Here is a 24,421-nt window from a genome sequence, read left to right as displayed (position 1 = left end):
TAGCTATCATGTTTGTTGACAAGCGGATTATTTCCTGGTTCAGACAGGCTGACTTAAGGGTGAGATTCTCCTCATTTTAATTATGGGCACAGTTGTATCATGACTCAATCAACCTTTTTTTTATAAGCTATTAATGTATTTGTGCCTTTATGCAGTTTTCCCAAATATTCCGCATACACATGAACAAAAGTGGGACGATGTCCCACAGAGGTCGCTACTACGACCTCATATTTTAACGCAACAATGTTGTTTGGTCTGACGTCCGTCATTCCATCTACGTACACCTTTGTGCTATTTTTGTTCTCAACTTATGTAAAGAAAAAACGTATTTTTCACTTGTGCGTCCACCACAACTCAGCATCTAATTGACTTATTTTGCGGCCACACAGACACATTTGAAACAAGATTACAAATGGGTTTTCAGCCATTTCAAAGTCAGTCGCCTCCAGAAGCGCGCCTCAGTGCATAAATAACAGTGTCGCCTCATCCACAGAGACCCTCAGATAAACCCTCATTTTTCCCATCACAGATGTCAGCTCTGCCAAATTGCATGTCATTTCGCATAGATCTCGCCGAATAAACGCTTCGTCTCTACAAGACTGTCCCAGCCTCAACATGTAAGGTAATTTTTATTTACTCACAGCAGTATGAATGTGTTTATTTGCTCCTTAGTGGTGGTGGCAAAGACGCAATCATGATGGCGTTTGTGTTTGTATATGTGTATCCATCTTCCTGTGTGCCCCCCCCCTCCGTCTCACTGCCTCTGCACGCTTTTATATCACCAATTTTTTACTGTGTCCAGCTGGCATGTTTGACAGCTAGGCGTTGCCACTGTGATCGTTTGTGAGGAGTAGACGGTCGAAATGCACTCTTCGCAAGGAAGCCGTAGCAAAGGGGTCCGCAAAATAATGTTTCAATACATTTTTATGTCACATAAAAGAATCCAAACCTATTGTACAATGAGACACTGCTAGCCAAAAAGCAAACGTCGAAAAACAATTACTTTTCCATATCTGAGTTAAAAGCTCTGATATGAGTTTGACATCACATAAATCTGACATCCCTAACATGAAAACGTCTTTTTTAAAAAAAAAAAAAATTTATTCCTTACTCAGCAAAAGAGAATAAAGTTGTATTTTTGAAAATATCTTTCTTCCCTGAGAATTTCCATTTGTACGCCTTTTTGTGTCACCATCTGCAACTGAATTGTGGAACTGTTTTGCATTATTTTTGTTTTCTTGATTTTTTTTTTTTTTGCCACTTGCGGTCTGGAATGCGCCCCCCCACCCTTCCTGACGACATAAAAATATGAGCAACTTTGTTTGCATCAATGGTTACACTGGTTACACATTTTATTCAGAGATGACTTCATGGGTCCGAAACATATTTTGATTCGAATTGAGTCTGTTTTGGACCTCGGGCTTTGCACTGGTGTGGCCGCTTTAGAGCGCCACGTTGTCCAAGTGTGAACAAATGGGTTAGATTGCTGCCATTCATATTTTATTTTTACTTTAGAGCGACATTTAGGTTCATCCGTACATTTCATCTTCCGTCATTTTTGGGGTCTGTTGCAGCATGTACTGTACTGTATCTCACTTTTCTGGGTTCTGTGTAAAAGACAAAGTAGGAAAAATGCAGAGTCTACTGCATGCTGTGGAGATTTACTCTCCAACTCCCACGATGCTTTTAAAAAAAAAAATAAATAAAATAAAAAAAAATCAGGACAAGACGTCTTTTACTAGCGAAACTTGCAAACTAACAGCTGGGCTGCGGTATAGACGGAAATGTTCTCCATCACCTTGAAGGCTGGCTGGCATCCCAGACACAAACGAGCGAAAGAAGCGCAACTGGGGGGGAAAAAAAAACAAAAAAAACAAGTGAAAAGTAGACGAGGCCCATATGCTCATGCATAATCATAACGTTCAATCTCCTAATCTAAGAGATTATCGTAAAATCGAACAGTGACAAGGACACAAAAGTATTCCCATTATGGGCCGGGGGAGAATTATCTCATATTAATCTCGTCCGCTTCCTGAGCTTAATGACTTGTGCTAAAGTGGCAAACGTCAAGGACAGATGGAAATCACGTTTTGCACGCATACGACGCAAAAAAAAAGGCGGGCTCGGCAGCGGAAGCTCTCCAGCTGCTCACGTAATGGGTGACCAAAAAAAAAAAAAATCATTTAGTTCTTCCGAGGTGCTCCCTCATTTGCAAATGATGCAAATCTTGTGACGAAAATGGTGTTGGCATTGACAGAAATGCACATTTTAGAAAGTATAATCCCGAAAAGTAGGTTTTGTAGTTAGTTTACAATTCATATTTTTTTTATTGCTATTTATTAAAAATACAAATCCACTAATTTATGAAATATTCTAATTAAAAAACACTGTTAATAATACATTTGAAAAAGAAAAAAAATATATTCTGCTCATTCCAGTTTTGTTCAAAATTCCTATTCAATTCTTGACAACAAATCTCTCCCGGCGCCACTGCTCAAATCTGTATTTAAATTATCACGTTAACATAAGCAGCAGACGGCGGGCTCAGCCTTAATCTTTGATGAAATTCAACAATAATTTAATTTTTTTTTTATAGTTTCCCGCCGCAAAATCGTAATTTGCCACTTGCTGAGTCAACTAGTTTGCTGATTTATTTTTTTTTCTTCACTATCTTGGTGCTAAGGAACAAAAAGTGAGTTGAGGAACTTCATGGAGTGTATTGGTGCCATTTTATGGCATCTGTAGTCAAGCACAGTTTTCAACCACCGTTGTTTGTGTCAATTGAAGACATTCTAACAGTAGAGTTCAGAGATAAAAATCTTTGTTTTGAAATTTACCAGTGCAGGTGAAACAGGCGGCTTATTGTATGCTTCAAATAACAATTGTATGTACATCCCGTTTCAAATTATTATGCAAATTATATTCTTTCTCAGATTTTTATAAATAGTCCATGCAAATGGCTTTCGAGCATAATTATCAAGTCGTCAACTGAGAATAATTTTCATTATTTTGAAACCAACATCTCATTGATAGTATTTTTTTTTTTCAGCTATAAAAACAGTTTGTGTTAAAATGCACGACAGAAGCTTCAGGAGGCTAATCTGATATCCTGCAAATAAATTCAAGCAGATAATGTGCAAAAACCTACGAGTTCAATGGATGGAAGACGTGTGAAGCCGATCATCAAAGATGTTTTGGAATTGAAATAGCTTTTGATTTCAGCAATTGCAATGGAATGCAGTGTCATGAAAATTCACGCAAAAAACACTGTAGGAATGAAAACAAACAGGTACTAGTCAAACTGTATTTTGAAATCAATTAATAATCATGTTTGTTAATTGTGAGCTTATTATCAATCAATATAATGGTGATTATCATTTTGTCCATAATGGGCCAGTCTTGGTTGCATACAACATGCAGATGGCGCAATCGGGTTAAATGCGGCTCATTACTGAACCTGCAATGATGGCGTCGGCATATTGCGCCACATAATCGCCACCACTTCCCGCCTGTTGCTAAATAGTGTTCCACTGACTTACGTCGGACATCCCTGAAGTAGATGGTCTGCCGGTTGGGGTTGAGCAGCTGGATGACCGAGTCATCGTTGTTCTTCACCCTGCAGCTGATGGTGGCCATCTCGCCCTCCACCACCGAAACGTTTTCTGTCGCCAGGTTCTGACCTTCCACTTCAACACACGCACACACACAAATGATCACGTTAGCGTCTGCCTCACAAATATTTGCACGTATTCCGTCAACACGACGCAACAATGCGGCGCTCCACAAACAGGCCTCGTGTAGCTTGTGCAGCCACAGCCTATTTAATATAAGAGTTCCACGTTTGTCACTATTGATCGCCCTCTCCTACCCAAACTGCACCTCCCCATCCCCAGATCCCCGTGCCGGGCCCCCGTGAGTCAGCGGCAGATGGGCTGCAAGCTTGGCTGCCCACGAAGTGAAGCTGCGAGGAGACAAGGAAACGAATAGAGGAACTAGAAGGAATATCGCGATAGTCCGATATATTTTATCGCTATATTTCGCGGTACAGTATCGAGACGACACGTTCAGTCTCTTCCATTTTTCAGTGTTCCCAACCTTTACAGGCATTTCACATTAGAAATATCTTTTAAAGGGGAAGTCAATTCAATAAATTGAATATGATCTATGCAGCTACATTAGTCGAAACACGGCATTATGTTGGTGGAATATGAGTTATCACTGTTGCCCACAGCTCAGATAACAGCCAATCATCGCTCAGCTTCAGAAAACAGGTGAGACGTGATTGGTCCTTTACCTGAGCAACTGTGATGTCATTTTTGGTCGACAGAAAATAAGAAAAACGGCCGCTTAACTCATATTCCACAAATGCAATACTGCATTAATCAGAATGCCATGTTTAGATTAGTGAAGGCACATAGAACATATTTTTGATTTTTTGGCGGGGGTTCACTGGCCTTTTAAATAACTGTCAGAATATCGGATGGAGCAAAAATACAAATTGTCATCTGACCATCTATCGTTATCTTTAAAAAAGCTGTATCGTTTTCCTATTCTGTTCCGCAGTTAAAAATCTTTCAGGTAACAAAAAAAAAACTTCTAGTGATAAAAAAAAAATATGAAATGATCATAGTGTCCTCCCATAGTTTTTTTTTTTTTTTAAATATATAAATTAACTAGCAGACAATGGACACACAAACATCAAAATGGTGCAAGTGAGCTTGCTGACACGGTGGCCATTTTTGGCTGATGTCAGCATTTCAAGATGACAATTGTGACCTTCACTTAGCAAGCTGACTACGTATTGTTGGGACGAAAGGATGGCAAATTTCAGAAAGCCTTTCATAGAAATTAATAATTCAGTATGACTGAGTGGACATGTTAATCTTGACAACATTCAACTATGCACAGCTCATAATGTAAATCGCAAAATATTATTCTGGAACTTTCTACTCTTTCAGACTAAATGTTTGTAAAGTAAAACGTTTAATGCAAGATCACTTTGACTCGATTTATTAATAACTTGTTGTGGAGAGAAAAAAAATCGTGAAAAAAACGTAAGATTTGTTTGATGAGAGTGAGCAGAGCAGTACGGCTGAGTGATATGAGCAATAATGAGATATTTTTTTCTGGGATTGATATTTTGAATATGATTATTTTTTTCAAGGTCCTATTAAATATTCTGTGTTGCAATAAACAATGTCATATTTATTATACATAAACGTTTTGGCAAATGAACTGTGAAATATGAAAGGCAGTTTATTCACAAACTTTTATTAGGCTTAATTTAATGGACACTTCGATTAGCGTTCATCACGACAACTTCACAAAATTCGACCACACAAATGTGGCATTAACATCAATCAGTAAATTTATTAATCAGACTACAGCAATAATATAAACAAATCTGTGGCTTTGTCAAGTCGACTTTTATTTAACTTTTTTAAGAATAATATGTACACACGGACCGCACTCAAGCACTAAACTTATCGAGACAAAGAAAATATACATGAAGCTATTTCTTTTTTTTTTCGTGATGTTGGTTTTGGCTGCCAGGATGGCCGAGTGGTCTAAGGCGCCGCGTTCAGGACCCAGTCTCCCCAGGAGGCCTGGGTTCGAATCTCGAATTTCCCCATTGTGGGACTAATAAAGGCAATATTATTATTATTATTATTATTATTAACTCATTCACTGCCAGCATAGGTAAAAATGAATGGACGTAAATACCCGTCAATGGGATTGAATGATATCATTTATATTTCGGCCCTACATAGCAGTGTGTGGGACGTACCCAAATCACATACAACCAATGAAAAAAAATATAAAATGAAGACATTTGAAGAGACTCATCATTGTACGTGTGTATGAATATTTATAAGAAGACTTCAGAATTTCTTTACATTTCATTGATGAATGACAGCGAATGTGACGAGGACACTTGACACCATATCTGACTCGTTCATTCTTCTTGTGTGCTGGCTTGCCATCAAACTGACATGTCCCCATTGTGAGACTAATAAAGGCACATTATATCGTAATCTAGTGTAAGAACTAATTGGGCACGTCATCCCACGAAATATCGCCTTAATGTATGCTTAATGTGTTTTTCCGTCACTTTCATCGACGTCGTGATGCATCCCAGTGTATTTCCTTCCATCATATCGATTGACACGATATCATCTTCAAACTAGGACGAAAAGGAGGGGGTGGAGCTGGCTGGCGTTGATGGGCTAAGCTTTATCAGAGCCCTCCATCTGAGCGTCCATGTGACCAATGTGTGCTCAGTGTGCTGTCGTCTATCTCTTGGCACGGAAAACGAGCTTTGGAGAGTCCACAAGCGCTGTTCCGAGACAGACCCCGGACCTTGTCGTCGTAACTCACACCTCTCGCGCGCACACAAAAACGCCTTTTGTTCTTCCTCTTGCTCTTTTCGGGGACAGAATTTAAAGTCACCTTGTGCTATTTTTAACCACGCCAGGAATACATTAGAATGTCTCAGATTCACACCAGTGAAGGCGCAACGCTATCAGCTGCAGACGCAGGCGCAAACATCAAAAGCACATTTACATGCCCGAGTCGTCACACAAAGCTCTATTGCTTTGTGACATTTACAAAGTGGAGAGGAATAATAAAAGGGGGAAATAAAAGAGGGCCGTGCGTTGGTTTCGCCTTCGGATAGATAATGGGAACAGACAGGCAAACTAACATGATCCAGTGTGAACTCCCGCAATAAGAAATTAACCTCCCGTGTGTGGGGGAAATAAAAAAAAAAATAAAAAAGCCCCTCAGAGCAATCTTGTGATGCAATGAGCCGACAGTTTGTTTCTGCCCTGCTTGCCAGGCCCGTGAGTTCAGGACAAAAGTGAGGGAATGGGTGAAAAGCTACATAATGTCAGCAGATAACGACGGGTCGAACGTCAACTTCTACACGACGATCCACACGATGTGCTGGCATAATATTCATAACAAACTGTCAGGTTAAGTTCTAAAGCGCCCGTTGAGCGCTTTGTCCCAAAAGGTTTGAATTTTTGAAATTGAGTGGTTCAGTAAATCACATTTTAAAAACATGCTTCGTAATGCGGCTTACTAGGCATTTCATTTTGACTATAAAAAACAAATAACCGAAGAAAAACTTGACCGAAATGCAAATCTTATTTATGACTCATAAACCAAGCACGTACAATTGAACATTTTTGGGGATTTGTCTTTTTTTTTCTGACCATATTTGTTAATTATTATTTCTTTTGCATTTTTACATTTTATTATACAGCATAATTTTAATCTTTGAATGTTTTTGTTGAATTCATTTGAGGATCCAAACTAGCGACCACTTTGTAGAAGCTAATGCTAAAGCTAATTGGTAATAAAGAATAAAGTTGAATTCGCACTGAATCTTATCCCTGGTGAGCGTCATGTCTTTCTGATGGCTCCTCTAACTGCAACAGCGGTGAGAGGGATCTGTCGATCGTGGTCGTCTAAAGAGTCGGATTGAGTCCCCACTGAAGGCCGAACGTATCAAATGCACGGCCCGACCACAGCAATTTTGACGATGCAGCAGAAACGCTGAGCAAAGCGTCAAGCGGCGTTTGATGTTTTGCGAAAAGCAAAAACGGTCCGTTTCATTCCCAGATATAAAAGTCGAAAATATCTGGCAGTGCAAAGGCAAGGTTACTCCCCGTTCCCAATCTGCTGGTCCCAGAGAAACTAACTGTAAATAAATGGTCCGCAGCCCCCAAGGAAGGTTGGTGACGTTCCAGCATCCTTCTTAGCCTCGGCTCATCTCCAATTCAAAACACACATAAATAACATGGCCGTGATTAGCGATCCCATCAAAGTGAAAACGGGCCACTTTGTGCAACATGGAGGGCTTTGGCGATTGGAGTAAACATTTTCAATTGCTTCAGCATCCCGCTTATGATTGGATGCAAATGAGGAGAGACGCTCATTACTTCTGGATGGTGGGTGGTAGTGGTGGTGGTGGTGGTGGTAGTAGTGGTGCGGCGAGTAGGTGGGGGGGGGGGGGGTGATTTGGGCACAGATGACTGGCTGATAAATGCGCACACATTCCAGCAGCTGTCTGGAAGAGTAAAGTGGCTGTATCTCTACACATGGCTGCCTGCCTCTTGCCGCATCACAACATACTGAGCGAGGCGAGGCCAATGCACAGCCAAAGAGGATCCACAATCTGCCATCGAGGGCTCTGGCACTCAAAACGTGGGAAGAGAGCGAAGAGCCGACTCTTTCAGCAGAAGTGGAGACAATTTGAGGTCCAGGCCCCGATTGGTCGTGCTCATATTGGTATCAGACACCTGTTCATCTGATTGGATGACTTCATCCAATGAGGAAGCTGTGTTGAAAAGCGTACAGGTAGTCAATATTTTTGCTTTAAAGGTGCCGTTTCCAGCAGCTGGATCGGAATGAATACGAGTGGTAAACCAGATCGCTAGCAATGTGGAATTTTGGCACGGAATTTTAGTTTGTTAGCAATGATGTTTGAAGCAAAGTTTGATGGTTGTGAAAAAAAAAAAAAAAAACTTTTTTTTTTTGGAGTACAAACATGTTTTATATTTGATAAATCAAAATGTCATTAAGTCTTGTGATTGTGATGAATATTGCTCAGATTACATGAAATGTATTCATTTATTTTTTAATGAACGGGACTGACATTTTTTTCTAATCAGGGTTTTATGCTGTTGATCAATAAGATCAGATCAACCAATACGATTCCAAGATCATCACTAATGATTATTTGAAAAACACTGGTCAACAGAATATTTTAATCAGAGATGGGTTTATGTGTTTGACACAGATTACAAAATTGTCTCGACTATTTATTTATTTATTTTTTTTGCACAGATCCAGAGTACTCGTCTGCTATTACCGTGTGCTCTTCAGTCATTTTTCATTTTCCCGAAAAGCCGACGTCTAGGCCGACAGTTGGCCATGGCCGCCGACATTGGATTGGTGAGTAGAGGCCTTTAAACTTGCACCCTTCCCTCAGTCAAGCACATGTCTCTTTAGCGACTGTATTTTCCAGACTGTAGCAACTCTTTTTGGCGTAAAAACAAACAAACAACAAAAAAATGATATACAAGCCGCGCCAGAATATAAGCCGCAGTTTTCTATGTAAAAGATTTTGTACTGTGAAAGCACATCAAAGTACATAAAAAAAGTGCCTTTTAACACGGCAACAACTTTGCTAATTAAAACGGAACAGACCCAAAAGAAAAAAAAAAAAAAATCGAGATTTATTTAGCGTATTTTCATATTTTTAACTATAGAGCGCCCCCGCTGGTGAAAAAAACAACAACTGAAAAGTCGCACCGCTGTATTAGCCGCTTGGTTCAAAAGTGAGGAAAACAGCCGCAGCTTATAGTCCGGAAAATGTATCACCATCAAAAGGAGGTTGTCTCACGAACCCAATCGCAAATTCTGGAAAAAACTTGCTTTTCATTGGATAGCAAAACTAAGCCAGAGCAATTGTAGCAAAAGTTACGAGGATCGGACGTTCAGCCATCTCATAGAAGGCGCTCGCTTTGAATCTTTTTTTTGTTGTTGTATTTTTCAACATCAAACGCAGAACTGGCCAACGTCTGACTCAGCGCGTCCGACAGCAACAAGCAGCACTGCAGAAGATCATTAACAATCAAACTTTTCGGTTTCTGATGCTCCCGTTTTCCTCCCGCTGCGTTTCTTTATACCGCTCAGTCATTAGAGCCTGATCCTCGTGATGAAACGCTCCTTGACAAGCAACCAGGATTTGGGTCTTACGGGGTATAATTACAACTTCTGGAACCTTTGCACGAGGAGGTTTCACAAAGTCTCAGACTGACTAATTTGACCAATTTTGAATCTCTCCTTGTATAACTCTTGTTTAATGATTGGCTAACACACACAAAAAAAAGAAAAAAAGTTTTAAAAAGCAATAGTTTTCAAAGCTAAACGAAGAAGCATAATGGAAAGAAAAACAAAATCACACATGAAAAGAAAAGTTCTGAAAGTCCGTATAAAGCATCAATTATAAGTTCAAGGGAAAGGAGCAAACTTGAAATTAATAGCACCAAGAAAAATTCCATGAACTTTAAGCATCTACATCCCACGTAGGACCAGTTTGGTCGACAAAATTGTTCCAGGAAAAACCTATAGTGGTCACAAATATAACTTGAATTTGACATCAGTAATAAAAGAAATTCAGACTTTGCTTTTGAATTGTGGTTCAACACAACTACTTGCGAATAAAAAATAAATAAATACAAATAATTGGACCAGTTAAATGGTGACGTGTATAGTTTGTAGTTTGACAAGCTGTTTGGTGACATGGCGTGGAGGAAGGGAAGGCAATAGTTGGTGTGCAATTAGCAAAGTTAGTGTTAGAAGTTGTGTGGAATGCTTACACACAAATTAATTGGAGCCAACTTGCTTATTAGTTCAACAGCTGATGATGAAACGGTTGCTTGATTTGAACACATTTAATGGGAGTAAAATTTTGGTCGGTTGGGAAAAGGAAAAAAAAAAAAGGACAGTTGAAAAATTAGTAGTAGTCGATGAATCGGTTTCAGTCCACCGTAAAATAAATAAATTAACTCATTCACTGCCATTGACGGATATAGAAGGCAAAAAAGTCCATTTATTTTTTGGAGTTGAATGTTGTCAATAAACATTCTACTCGAAATTCTTTGCAAGCTACTTACATACACTGGCAGCCTAGTTAAGACGAATGTAATTTTTGACGTCTATATCCGTCAATGGCAGTGAATGAGTTAATAAATACATTTTTGGTAATCAGTTTTTTTTTTTTAATGAGAAAAATAGCGCTCGATTGTGTTGTGCTTTTTGAAAACATACAGTAGTTATACTGCTGTGGCAGTCATTAGTCATTTTTATAACGATCATCGTTTTTGTTCCGATATTCATTGCTTGAAGGCATTCGTTTCGCTATTTTGCATCGGGTGTTAGCATCAAGCTAGTGAACTTTCGGTAAAATACACAACGTGATTCTTCGGTTACGGTTTAATTTCATCGAAAACTTCAACTGTGAGTGGCAATAAATTGTGAAGAAGTGTTCTTTATTTGCCTGAAATTCGCTGGCCCTATCTAGCGCCGATCACATAAATATTTGCCCACAAGACTCGGAAAACCAATCACGGTATTTAGCAACGCTGCTCTGCAGTGGCGGCCTCATACTAAGAGCTAATATTTAAATAACACTAAACTAAGACCAAAATAACAAATGTTGATAAATTGAACAATTTGCCTCCGAAATTGGATGGACTGACATTCCACGGGTTTCCCGAATTTTGTAGCTGTTAAGTGTTGGCATATATTTGATTGGCTCTGAGCCAAATGCAGCATTGGTGAAAATCAAGCCCAAAGCCATTCAACAACTGAGTGCTTTTGTGACATTATTGACTTTGTAAGGAGCTAAAAATATAGATGAGTCTCAGAACAACAAACGAACGGGGCAACCAATTAACCTCGTAAAGACAAAGAAATATTGACTGATTGAATCAAAAAATGAAAGCAACTCCTTCTGTAAATTCTGCGCGATTTTCTCAACCCCCCCCAAAAAAAGGTCCAATGTTAATAAGCAGAGATGAGCAAACAGTCACGTACAACTGAGGAAAGGGGAGCAAAAAAAAAAAAGCAAAAGGAGTACCTGTGATGGTTTCAGCAGCTCCTGATGTAGCAAAACCAGGAAGAAAAGAAGAGAAGAAAGACAGTTTATGAGCAGAATGAAAGCAAGCAGAAAGACATTGCATGCCCCCCCTCCCTCCACCCCTCTTATAACAAACATAAGGCAACATAATGAGCGAAATGGATTGTCAATTTTCATTCCTGGGTTTTATCCGAGTGAAAAGAGCTATTTTTCATGCCACCACTCTCATGGGACAAGCGATGTATGCCAAGGAAGGGTGGGCACCTTCCGGAACAATGCCCAACCAGCCTGGCACCTCGCACACGGCACTGGAAGTGGGCACATTCCTAAGTCCCCGCAGCAGAGCTCGGGAGGGATTGCTAGTATCACCTCCAGAGAGATGATGTCATGCTTTGGCTGCTCGGCAGCAACACACCTTCACACACGACGGTGTTTTATGAGGAAAACAATGTTTTTAGGTTTTTTTTTTTATTTATTTTTTTTAAATGACGTCAAAAGAAGCTTGTCAGAAGCTTGTCACTTGTTGCTAGGCAGAACTCAACCCACAAAAACACACACAAATGACTCCAAAATGTCAACTAGATTTTTTTGCAAGGAAAATTAGTTCAGGATATTTAGCCAATTAATTTTCCCGTAGGGCATAATCCAGTCTAGGAACTATTTCTACTTTCAAAACCACGAAGAAGAATCACTGTCGCCGGAAGTAATCATGGCTTAACTTTCGCTTTGCACAATAACAGTTGGATAAAATGCAACACGGGATTTTCTTTAAAGTAATATCTCTCTCTCTCTCTCGCAATTTTATATAACTTTTAAAATAATAAATTTCAAGCCAAATATTGCTCTGTATGAAATATAAAATGACTGTTGGGGAAATGCCACTCCATATAAAGTACTGTACCCGCCCCCACCCAGCATGTTGTTGCAGTGCAATGCACAAAGACAAGTGAGATGCGTCCGTGCAGCACAAATGTTGAGCAGACGGCTTGTCTCACTTGTCATTGGCGGCGTAATAAGGGTGCAAGGTGTGACACATGTCCTTGTTCCACGTCTTTGTGCATTGCCAGCGTGTCAACAATTCCCCCCGTGTTTTGGTGAGTGGGTGGGGGAGGGGGGGGGGGTGGTGTTTACAGACTGACAAATCACACATGATGGACAGGAAACAAAGTGTGAATGCAGGACGCTTCGCCACTCTTGTGTCAGTCAAAACTTTATCCTGATTGTGCGAGGATTCAACAGAAGGAGCTTATGCTGAATTGAGCCCGTTAGCCGCTGCTCATGTGTGAGCCGAGCTTAAATGACAACACTCTTGGGGTCAGCAAACATTCGAATTATGCTTGTCTCTTAATGGGCAGATCTATTTGGTGCATGCAGCAGATAAATTGCTAAGATGGCGGCAAAGCACGACACGGAGCTCCTAAACACACTTCAAGAGAGTTCCTAGAATCCAAAAAGCCACAAGATTGCGGCAAATCACATGAAGCACCTCAAGTCACTTCAACAAAGTGTCTTGGCACAAAGATGCCACAAGATGGCGACAAAGCACTACATTAAGCAACTCAAGTCACTTCAACAAAGTCCCTGCGTACCAAGATGGCGGAAAATTCTAGCATGAATCTCAAGTCACGACAACATTTTATTATGGATTTTCTGAGGCAAATGCCGATTCTCAAAATTTGATGAAGTAAAATTCTGATCAACGATTAATCATCCAATTAATTCCAAAAAGTATAGAAAAATACAATTTCTTTTTAGCTTTCTCTCAACTCTCAATATGTGAATTACAGGCAGAACATTTGACTGATTGACAAGACTTGGTCCTTCGTAAATTGTAAGCAAAAAAATACAGCAGAAATGATCTTGCTGGTGCTTTTGAAGGGGGAATGTTTGAAGGTTGTTTTTTTTTTTGTCTCATGTGTTACTGTTAAAAAAAAGTTTTTAATTTTTTATTCTTCTTCGAAAAGAACTCATTTCTGCCAACTCGGTCGACCGATTAATCAGTCTGGCCATAATAATTTCCCTCAACACACCCGATGATCGCTCTTGCAACACAATGGTTGAGAATAAGAGCGTTAAAAGAGCCACACAAGTCTGACTGCATACACCTCCAAGATCAGCTCGGGTACTTGAAGGTGAGGCAGCCAAAGTGACAGCAAGGAAATAAAACGATAGGCTCCAGTCACTTTGTGAGGTCAAATGCACGGACACAGTCGAGTTTGATGAGACTTAAACCCAAACAGACTTGTGATATAGTCTGGCGACACCTTCCCTCGCCATCACAGCGATCCACTTCCTGTCAGCTGCCGCCATCCAGACTATTAATAGCGCCGAGGCGGCGGCGTGTCTCCCCCTGCGTTACCTGCAGCGCATTAGCCACGAGTTATGAGGCGCCGGCTGGCCTGTGATTAGATGTCACGGCTGTCGCTCTGCTGAGACAAGCGCTGATGGACAGATTTCGGGGCGGGAAAATGCCTCGGCGAGAGTGCGGCCGATGCACCCATCTGTCAATCACGCCAGATGAGAGCGGGCAGTCCAAACGTCCTCCCAATGATGTCTGCCCTTGTCCACTCGACTCTTTTTCATCCCAAGCGACGCAACTTCTCTCTGTCTGTTCCGCGGCTTTATGTTCAAGGAGACCAAGGCAGCGAGAAAAAGATGGTGGATGTGAGGGGCATTTGCATTTTTTTTTCTTTTAACAAGGAGTTTCATTTTCAACGTTAGCACAAAAAAATGCAACCTTAAGATACTTCGGTATGCACCTGTTCACATTTTTGTACTCAAAGAATCTCAATATCCAAAAAGATGGCACCACAGCCCTGGCAATTAGGAAAGTAGTCATTTCTGTCAAGGACGTACATGACTTAATATTGAAGTGATGCAAGACTCGACTGAAAGACAAACGGAGGCGCTAAGTTTAGCCTGGGTTGTAAGCGGAAGTTGCGAAGAGTTTGCAGAATTTAAAAAAAAAAATTTTTTTGTTGAGTGTAGTTAGGACCAAATACAAATATTTTTTTAAACATCAATAATTATTTGCATGTCAGTTTTAGCCAATCAAAAAACTGAAATCACTCTGGGAAATGGTGCAAAAACATGACTTTTTGTTGACTGTCCTACGTAAATATCATGCTTGACGCTCATAACACGCTCAACAATACAATACAACTTTATTTATATAGCGCAAATTTCACAAGAGCTGGAGCTGGAGTAAAAAGTGCTTTCATTAATGGTGCAATATAAATCAGCGGGCAACACAAATGAAAAAAACAAACACATTTACAATAGATACCAGAAGAACAGCAGGACAGTCTCGCGTTGTGTCGAAAAAAATTAAATAAAAATAAAAACGTGTCCACAAACGGACAGTGGGAGCTCATTCCATCGGGAAGGACCGGCAACAGAAAAGGCATAGCCCCCCCCCCCCCCCCCTGAGGTTGCGCTTAGTCCTCGGCGCCTCCAGTCGCATTACAGCATCCAATACAACTTTATTTGTATCGCGCATTTCATGTCTTACAAACTGTCATTGGCTCTCACACTCACACGCATGGGCAATTTCGTGTCTTCAGCGAACCCAACACGCACGCACGGAAAATCAACTCAAGCGTGGGAAGAACATGGCTGGAGTTTGCACACAGAATGTCAGAACGGTGATGGAAACGTGCAAACTGCTTTCTAAGCATCTTTGCGCTGACATGTTTTTTGTAGCGCAGACCACCTATCACCCGTCGACATCATGGCTCGCCGTTTGTGCTATTCAGTCGAACGACTAATGAGGCAACATGTCTTCTTTGCACTGGAGCGACGCATTCGAATTGGATGTTCTTCCTCGCAGGTAAAACATTGCCTCGTGTCTGCGTTTGATGCTGCAGCTCCTACGTGTGTGTGTTCATCTAATGCAGCCACACAAGTGCGCTACCCATTGTGTTGGCATTTAATTAAAGGGATCAGACTTTTTCCTCTCCGTGGAAATCAGATGGAGAACTAGACTCCTGACCAATGTAGGGAGTTTCGACTTCCAAAAATAAAACACAAAAACGTCATCACACACATATGTTGTGGTTCAAATGTGATATCCAACTAAAATAAGTCAAATATTATCTGGAGGTATTGTTGACTTAGTATTTATTACTGTTGCCGACGCTCTTTTTTTTTTTTTTTCTTCAACCACAGCTTCCAGTTCATGGTCCGTCTCCATGACAATTTAGTGGAGCTAAAATGATAATCAATCTGTCAGTCCTCAGGGATGCATCACTTTGATTACCAGACAGTGCAAATAATACGAAAAAGTGCAAATGCACCTTGGATTCATTTCCTCTTTCGCTGTATTCCTCCAATCGCTTTGCTTTGTACACCTGCACTGGCAAATGAGATTCCACCCAAGAGACTGAATAAAAGAAAATGCCTTTACAAAGGTAATAATGCTCAGTTTTGATTGACAGAGAGGGATTCATTTCACAATGACTGCTTGGTGTAGACCTGCAGTGAATCACACTGACTGTATATATATATATATATATATATATATATATATATATATATATATATATATAAATGTAATATAGCAATATATATATTTATTTATTTCTCTGTAAGAACTTCCAAAACACAGCTATAATTTTATTTAATTATTCATTTAATTATTTATCTAATTATTTATTTAATTATTTATTTCTCTGTAAGAATCTCCAAAACACAGCTACATATTTATTTATTTATTTAAGTTAGGGCTGCACAATATATCGAAAAAAATAGTGATATATGAAATTTCTTTAGATACTGGGTACATTTCTATTTATTTTTTCAATTTCCATTTTCAAGGACCAAAACAAAAATATGAACGATTACAAATACCCCTCACCATTAGCGAGGCTTCAATTGTGGTAATCTTTAACGGCACAGCTCAACGTGCAGTTTGTTTTTCGGAGATGAATTAAGTATTCGTTCGCACTCAGTTATCGTCCGCGCGTTATCGGACATAATAATCTGGCAGTGAAGCTTCAACCAACCGACAATTAGACCATCTGCTGAGTGACAGACGGACAGATCAATCGACCGACAGACTGATTGCAAGACAGAAAGACCGTCAGGTGATGCCACATGACAAATCCTCTCCCCCAAAAAAGGACACGAAGGACCAAAGTGAAAACACAAACTGATCTTAACATAATGAGAAAAAAGCTCTCTTGCAGACAGGATGTCTCAAAGAATTGATAGGAAGGCGACAGTGAATTATAGCAACACACTATTAAGAGAGCTGATTGTGACAAATGCAGTGACTTCACAGCTCCATAAATCACAGAGCGAGCAAGCGAGTGCATTCCCTACAAGGTGCAATGATTTCTTCTCGCCGCCGGCCGCAGTCGCGTTGCTCTCTTCTGTTAACAAGAACGGCTGACTGAGCGCCGTCTTAAAAGCCGTCGTCGCCGCCACGGAGTGACTCATCACATTTCATTCACGTTGTATATTCCCGGGCCACGCTTTGCAAATTCCACTTGCAAAGGCTTCTTCTTTTTTTTTTATAAATTCAAGTAGTGACAGGAGTATTTGCGACTGCAGTAGAAGTCAGCTTAAAGTAGAGTAGCGAAGACTTCCTCCATGGCTTAGCGTGATTATACGTAAGCACAAAAACAAAATACTCAACATTTTGAAAAAGATTTGCCACCATAATTGACTCATTGTTAGCCATGCTTACATTCGCAGGATGTAATTTAGGAAGTTACGGAGTGCGCACTACAGAATGCTGTTGTTCTCCAAACACACTCGCTGTCGATTAAATTTTGAGCAAATTAAGAGCATCTAAGTCAGGGAAGCATTTCAGCAGTGGGTGTGAAAGTGTTTCGAACGGTGACTATTTTCGATAGTGGGTGTCATTGCATTTCATTAGTGAGCATTCAAAGGGAGACATCATTTAAGTTGTGAAAAAAAAAAAAGGCAGATTGTGAAAACGTTACAGTAGTTTGTCAGTAAAAAACGTAGAGTGAGAGAGTTTCAGTCCTCAAAATGACTCCGGGTGATGTCAATGTCGGATATATGCAACCTAAGTGTTCAGATTGCAGGTCGCTTTGCAGAAAATCCGATATGCATCCGATCTAGGTCTACAAGTACAAGTGGCCCAGGTCGGATTTGAGGAAAAAAAATCACAATTGAGCCGTTCAAAAAAAAAAATAAATTTAAAAATAAATAAATAAATAAATCAGATATGTTGCATAAGGGCAAAAAAAAAAATCTGATCTCGGTCGCATTGGACTGGAGTGTTACTTTAGCCCAAGAATGTTTGATACGGGCGTGTGAAAGCATTTGAGTAGCGCGTGTGTGAGCATGTTAGCATTCAATGCGAGAAGTAGTCGAGAATGTCAGAGTGTTTTAGTCAGCTTCGAAAAAACTTTCAAGCGCATATTCATTTTGCTGTTGCGAGGATGCATTGATAGCGCGTTGTCGTCTCTCTCGAGGAAAAACTCACAGAGGCTACAAGCTTGTCTGCCAGAAAATCTGCTTACTCACGAACAACATGTGCACAATCGTCTCAGTGTACACTAAGAGAAAAAAAGGGGGGGGAGAAAAAAATGAGAGAGAGAGAGAGATAATTAGGACATTAGGAGAATCGTGTGACAGTGCCTGTCATCGCCACAGCCGGCCCGGTGGAAAGGAGACCGGTCAGAGGGGCTAAGTGGAAGAGGAGGGGTCCAAAAGCCGGGTTCAAGAGACAGCTGCTGCATGGCCACTCGCTGTCTGGAAGCACTCAGAGAATATTAAACCAGCGGGGCCTCGGCCAAGACTCGTTTATGAGACGACAACAGAGGCTTTTTTTTTTATTCCCCCACCACGAGCAGGTAGCGGCTAATTTATGCCACACTTGCGTTTTACAAATTGTCCTCATTTTCAGCCACCAAAGAGGCTCTATTATTATTACACTCCCAGCAGCACTGGGCTGGTAAACCACTAAATTTTAATATATGTAAGGGCCGGGGCAATATATCTACACTGCCCTTCAAAAGTATTGGAACAGTGAGACCGCAAACATTTAAGCGCCTGTTCCTTGTAAATGTCAACAATTTGTATGTTTGCGATTATAGACATGAGGAAGCAGCATGTGACTCATGTTCCAAGGTTCTTTTTGAACACACTTATTCCGATTGTGATCACAAGACCACTATATATATATATATATATATATATATTAGTGCTCTCAAGCGATTACATTATTTAGCTATTTAATCGCAAAAAAATCAGTAATTAATTGCGATTAATCGCATTTTTTCTACTACTATTTTTTGTGAGGCTTATTTACTTGAATTATATATTGTAATTAATGTAAAATCACCAAATATGAAGAGTGCGATCCTTCAAGTCATCTGTAGAAGAATTCTTTTTTAGAAACAATTCTCAAAACTTACATTTAGTTGTAAGCCCCACACTCCAGCAGTGTTGGTTTGCAAGGCCCAGTGGTAACTTAAGCAAGGTATTTTGTTCTGAGATCATGTGCAAAAGACATACAGCTAATTTGGAATTTGGCTTTCCATGTTGTACAAATTAATGTGTTAAAAAAATTAATCAGAGTTAAAATATTTAATCGAGTACATTTTTAAAAAAATGTATCTTGAGTTAACGCTTTAACTTTGACAGCCCTAATATAAATATATATATATATATATATATATATATATATATATATATATATATATATATTACATACATGAATAAAACAGAGCATGTGTCGCAGGAGGACAGTAGAAAAAGGACGTCTTTTGGTGTTGGAATGATCCCAAATTATTAGTTATGACTAAATTACAGCAATGATTCATTCACCTCCTGTCAAGATGGACTACAAGACATCATAAGCAGACGGTTGATTGTAAGGATGGGTTAGTAGCATCATGACACAAACTCGCCTCCTCCCCTCTTCTCCTCCTTCCAACACCTGTGCCCATTCTTCTCCCCGAGTCTGTTCATATGCTCATAATCACCTCGATCAGCCCAAAATGCATCCGGGGACGCTAACCACGTCCATTTGTTTGCGCTCGTAATGTCTTTTTGTGCGCCTCAATCAGGCACCTGTGTGACACACACCTGCTGCCTCGCTCCCGCCGCCAAAGACGAGAAGCGAGACAGAGGGGAGGCCTTTTGTTTCCTCGCCCGGTTTATAATCAGCGCGTTGTTTCCAATCTTCCCACACCATTTTTCAATTTCCCATTTCCCTTTTTCTCAGTCAAATCGCTGCTATCAATCAGGTGTGCATTTGAGAGCCCGCCGAGCATGTGGGAGAGGAGGGAAACACGGCGGTGTCGGGGTGTGGACTTCCTTGATGGAACCGTCTCCTGCCCCAGGCCTCATTAGTCAGACTGCCAGAGGGAAAATGTGTGTGTGAATGTTCGCATGTGTGTATGAGAGGTCATCAGGGACATCATTTACCTCTCACATTCACTAGTGAAATACTCTCACACACTAATGAAACATGTATATCAGTATATTATGTGAAATTATTATTCCAGAATGATGTTCACGAGTATTTCACTCGTGTGTGTGTGTGAGGGCGTTTCAGTAGTGTGCATTGGAGTGTTTCAATTGTGTGTGTGCGTGAGAGAGGAAACTAATCAGGCCCAATTATAGCATTTACTGTCCCTTTAAAATGCTTGACTATAATTTTGAATGTGAGAGGGCTTTAGTCGTGTATATGAGCAAAGAAGGAAGATTTTTAGTCGCGTGTAAGGACATCACGAGAGCATTTTAGTCACGTGAACGAAAAAAATAAAAGGGTAGTGCGTGAGTTTCAAATGTACGCATGGGAGCATCTGCTTGGTGTACTGAATGTGAGCAAAAGGATTTTCAATAGTGAGTGTGAGAGTGTTTCAGTTGTTTGTGAATTTCAAATGTGTTTCAGTAATTTATGTATTTCACTGGTGAATGTGACAGCGTTCTCCTAAAAATGTCAGTAGTGAGATTGAGCGGTAATCCGGAATTATGTCCCTCAATGCATACGTACGTGTGTGTCTAACAATATAAAGCCATTCACTCCAAAGCCCGCCCCCGTGATGGTCTCCGCTGGAGAGCCTCCAGCCAATCACTTCTATTATGCGCTGCCCTTTTCCCACCACTGTGCTTACTGATATCGCGAAAGGGTGACCTATAAACGCCTGGAAAACAATCACGGCGCGGCGGTGACAGCGGCGGCGTCATCTCATGGTCCGAAGCAGTGGCCCGATGTCTGGCCGATGCGAATCAAAACCGTTAACCGTGATCCGTATCGATCCGCTGTGACACAAAGAGCAGAGGCAATGATGCTCAAGAGCTCAGAGGTCTTTGATATTGGGCCCCCAAACGCAAAATATGACAGAATAGTCTCCTGTTGACAGTTGGAGTGGCAACATGTATGTGCCTCAGAAATTAATTCACAGGGATTTTACGATTATTGCTGGGGAGCCAACATGTTTTTTTTTTGTTTTTTTTAGTTTTGCCCATCTCAAACATTATAAAGATGTCAAATGCCTTATTTTGATTAAACAAAAGATAATCAGACTGCTGGATTCTCTCACTCTCAGACTCACACTCTCTCTCACACTCACTCTCTCTCTCTCTCCCTCACTCACACTCTCTCGCACTCTCACACCCTCTCTCTCTCTCACTCTCTCACACTCACTCTCACACTCTCTCTCTATCTCTCGCACACCATCCAATGCTTACCCAAAAAAAAATGAATAAAAAAATAAATAACTGGAAACAAAAATTGTTTGATCAACGATCCTGGCACATTTTTCTGAGTGCCTATCACTCGAACAAAATGGCGCCTACAGTGAATTCACATGGTCACGGTAATCTACCACTTCCCTGCTTTCATTTATTCACAGCCTGACATTTCCTCCCTTCCGTAGAGTGTACTCTTACGGCGTGCCAATGGCCACATCATTTAGACTGGACCTGCATGAATATTTAACATTAGCGCTTGGCTCCTCACGCTGGCGGGAAATGAATTATTTTTGAGTGGGGGCTCTGCAGAGGCGCCGTGAAAAACAGCCTTCTCTCAGGTGATAAATCAGCTGCCCAGTTTATGTTGTATTAGGCAAAGCAAAACAAACGTCTATCAATCGTTCTCCGGCTTTCCCAGCTCTGCATCCGCATCCTCTGTCAGGAATTCTTTTGACTTGCAGGGAAGCCAGTTTGGGAAAGGTCCCGTTTTGGGCGGACAAATGAATAAGAGGACAGTACAATACAATACAACTTTATTTATATCGCGTATTTCACACCCCTGCAGCAGAAAACCTCAAGTAATTGACACTTTCCCAAAATATTTCCATAATTGCCTATGTTAATATCTGAAAGTGTAAATCTCGCAATAACTGAAAACCCATTAAAGGCGGTAAAAAAAAGTGATATGTTTGTTAATCGAAACACATTAATGCAACTACTATTGTGTTTGTGCAGATGAATCCATCCATTTTTATCCATCTTAGATGGTTGTCATTTTTGGCCAATACCATTTTGTGCCATCAACTGAAATTGTTATCAAACTGCCCTCGGGCTTGCATTGCAAAAATAACGTGACTAAACCCCGAAACCTGGCGAACTGTGAGACTGCTAGATTGTCCGCATCATTTTCAAAGTTATGAATCAACCTCATTTTGCTTTTACTTAAAATATAGTATCACATTATCACTTGCTAGAAGATTTATCCTCAATAAGGCTGCAGGGAACAGGTGTCTCTCCCGGCCAGTGATGACAGTAACTGTTACTCAATAACACATTATGTAGAAGCATTAATAAATTTACTATTCAAATAATTAATTTGTCACTTTTAGTGCTGTCAAGCAATTACATATTTAAATAATTAATCACAAAACATTTCCACTATTATTTTTTGTGAAGCTTTTAACCGATATTTACGGGAATAATATATTGGAATTGATGTAAAATCACAAAATATGAGGTACATTTTAGTCCAAAGACTGTTCTAATAGCTTTCTTCGATACTTAAATAATTTACTAAACCGAGTCATCGTTACCAACATTTCTCCAAACTTCTACAGTACATTTAGTTCCGCCCACAAACACCAGCAGTGTTGGTTTGCAAGGCCCAGTGCGAACTTGAGCGGTGTTTTGTTCTAAGAGAATGTGTTAAAGATGTACAGCTAATATGGTACAATATTTGCAAATTATTTTTGAAGTAAATATACCTGAGTTAACTAAGTTAAAATATTTAACTGAGAATTTTCAGATTAATAACCAGCGTTCCCGCTTTAACTTTGACAGTCCTAATATATATACATATTGTTGTTTTTTCAAGGTAATCCCAGTAGAAATGTGTTCATTCTTTGACCGCACAGTTTCTTGCGATGCATTACGCTGGGAATCTTCACAGTGTGAAAAGGAAACGGTGTTTAGAAGCCCATCAACTGGTTGGGAAGCCAAGTATGTGCAAAGGCACTCTGAGCGTGCGGCGTGTTCAAACATAAATATTTTAATTTCATCAGATGCACATACTTGGCTTAGCCGCTTTCAATCATCTTATTTGATTACTTAACTCACTGCACTTGTTAATTTCTAGTTAACTCAAAGCAATCACACACACCTTTAATTGGCCAATTGGTAATTGAACCTTCAAGTGTTAATTCAGAGAGCAGCAGGAACACTTGCACCAAAAGCCACCTGTAACGGTGGTGTGACAAACTCGAGTGTAAAGATTCTTAGATTACTTGACAGTTTAATTAAAAGCCATCGCACGGACCCCGAAGTTTTAATCTACTGGCGAGCCTGTGTTTTCTTTTTCTTTTCTATTTTTTTTTATTTTTTTTTTTACAACCGCACTTCATTCCTGGAAAGAAAAAACATCCCACCTGAAACACAATTGGGATCGCTCCGATTGACTGAACAGGCTGAAGAGATCAAGTGAAGGCAGTACGAGGAGACCATATGGCTGTTGGCCATCGTGGACACAAGATGGAGGCTGAGATACGTGCGGGAGGGGAGGCTCAGCACCTGTGTTGGTGAGATAGTCTTACTCACGTGGATTGAGGTTGGCGGGGGTGAAGCCCCTATCCTACCGAGCGGCAAACAATCGCGAGTGTTTTTTCCAAGGCGGCGAATGTTGCGTTCACGTCAGAGTTTGTTCACTGTCACAAATGGACGGCTGATGACCGTTTAGCAAAAATTTGCGACCTAGAATGAACCCTCACAACCTTGACGTGAGCGCATATTTTTCTGCCTTCGCCAACAGTCGGAAATGTTCGCCCCTCATAGGGGCTTAGCCTGACAGAGAGCCTGACTTGGGTAGCTTTGCCTGTCTTTTTCCCGCGAGGGAGGGCGGGCGGGATATTTTATAGATGTGCCATTTAGCTCAGATGACAATTTTGCCAAGACTCAAGTCTCACACGCAGCGAGAGTTCAGCATCTTATTAGACGGGAGGGAAGTGTGGTAGTGTCAGGTGAAAGCTCCGCCGGAAACCGAGAGGCGTGTTAGCGGCTGTCAAACGTGACGGGTATGCACGTGTGTTCTGGGCGAGGGAGCCATCACGAGCCCATTAAAAGAAGCAGCGGAGAAGATGCGACTCTCTGAGGCCGACATGAAACACGGGGAAAAGGTCTCTTTGATCACTTCCTACCTGTCAGTCCGCAATCCGCGGGGACCGCCAGTTACCCACCAACACTTCGGGTGGGGAGGGAGAGGGAAGAAGAGTAGCGCCACAATGAGTGAGGCTGGCGTCGGCAATCAGACTCAGCCACCCTAGGAGGTACATAACCATGGCGACCGGTAGTGTGGGCAAAACATGTATAATATGCTAT

At 40.7% G+C, this 24,421-nt stretch overlaps 1 protein-coding gene across 5 annotated transcripts in view; it reads right to left on the bottom strand.

Annotated features, from left to right (window-relative positions):
- The window catches only part of cadm1b (cell adhesion molecule 1b), a 166,570-nt gene that overhangs the window by 37,673 nt on the left and 104,476 nt on the right, over positions 1-24,421 (bottom strand). For 3 of the 5 annotated variants that reach the window (XM_088300922.1, XM_088300927.1, XM_088300923.1), the window contains exons 3-4: positions 11,654-11,674; positions 3,540-3,686 (exon numbers count right to left, since the gene is read on the bottom strand). In XM_088300922.1, the coding sequence (XP_088157048.1) occupies positions 3,540-3,686; positions 11,654-11,674 (168 nt within the window). The remainder of the gene's footprint in view (positions 1-3,539; positions 3,687-11,653; positions 11,675-24,421) is intronic. The other 2 variants (XM_088300924.1, XM_088300926.1) reach the window with 1 other exon arrangement.

The sequence above is a fragment of the Idiotropiscis lumnitzeri genome, chromosome 7, assembly GCF_059441095.1.
Source record: "Idiotropiscis lumnitzeri isolate Australia: NSW breed Sydney's pygmy pipehorse chromosome 7, RoL_Ilum_1.0, whole genome shotgun sequence".
Lineage (NCBI taxonomy): Eukaryota > Metazoa > Chordata > Actinopteri > Syngnathiformes > Syngnathidae > Idiotropiscis > Idiotropiscis lumnitzeri.
Note: the sequence above shows the minus strand (reverse complement) of the source record. Positions and strands in the feature narration are given on the sequence as shown.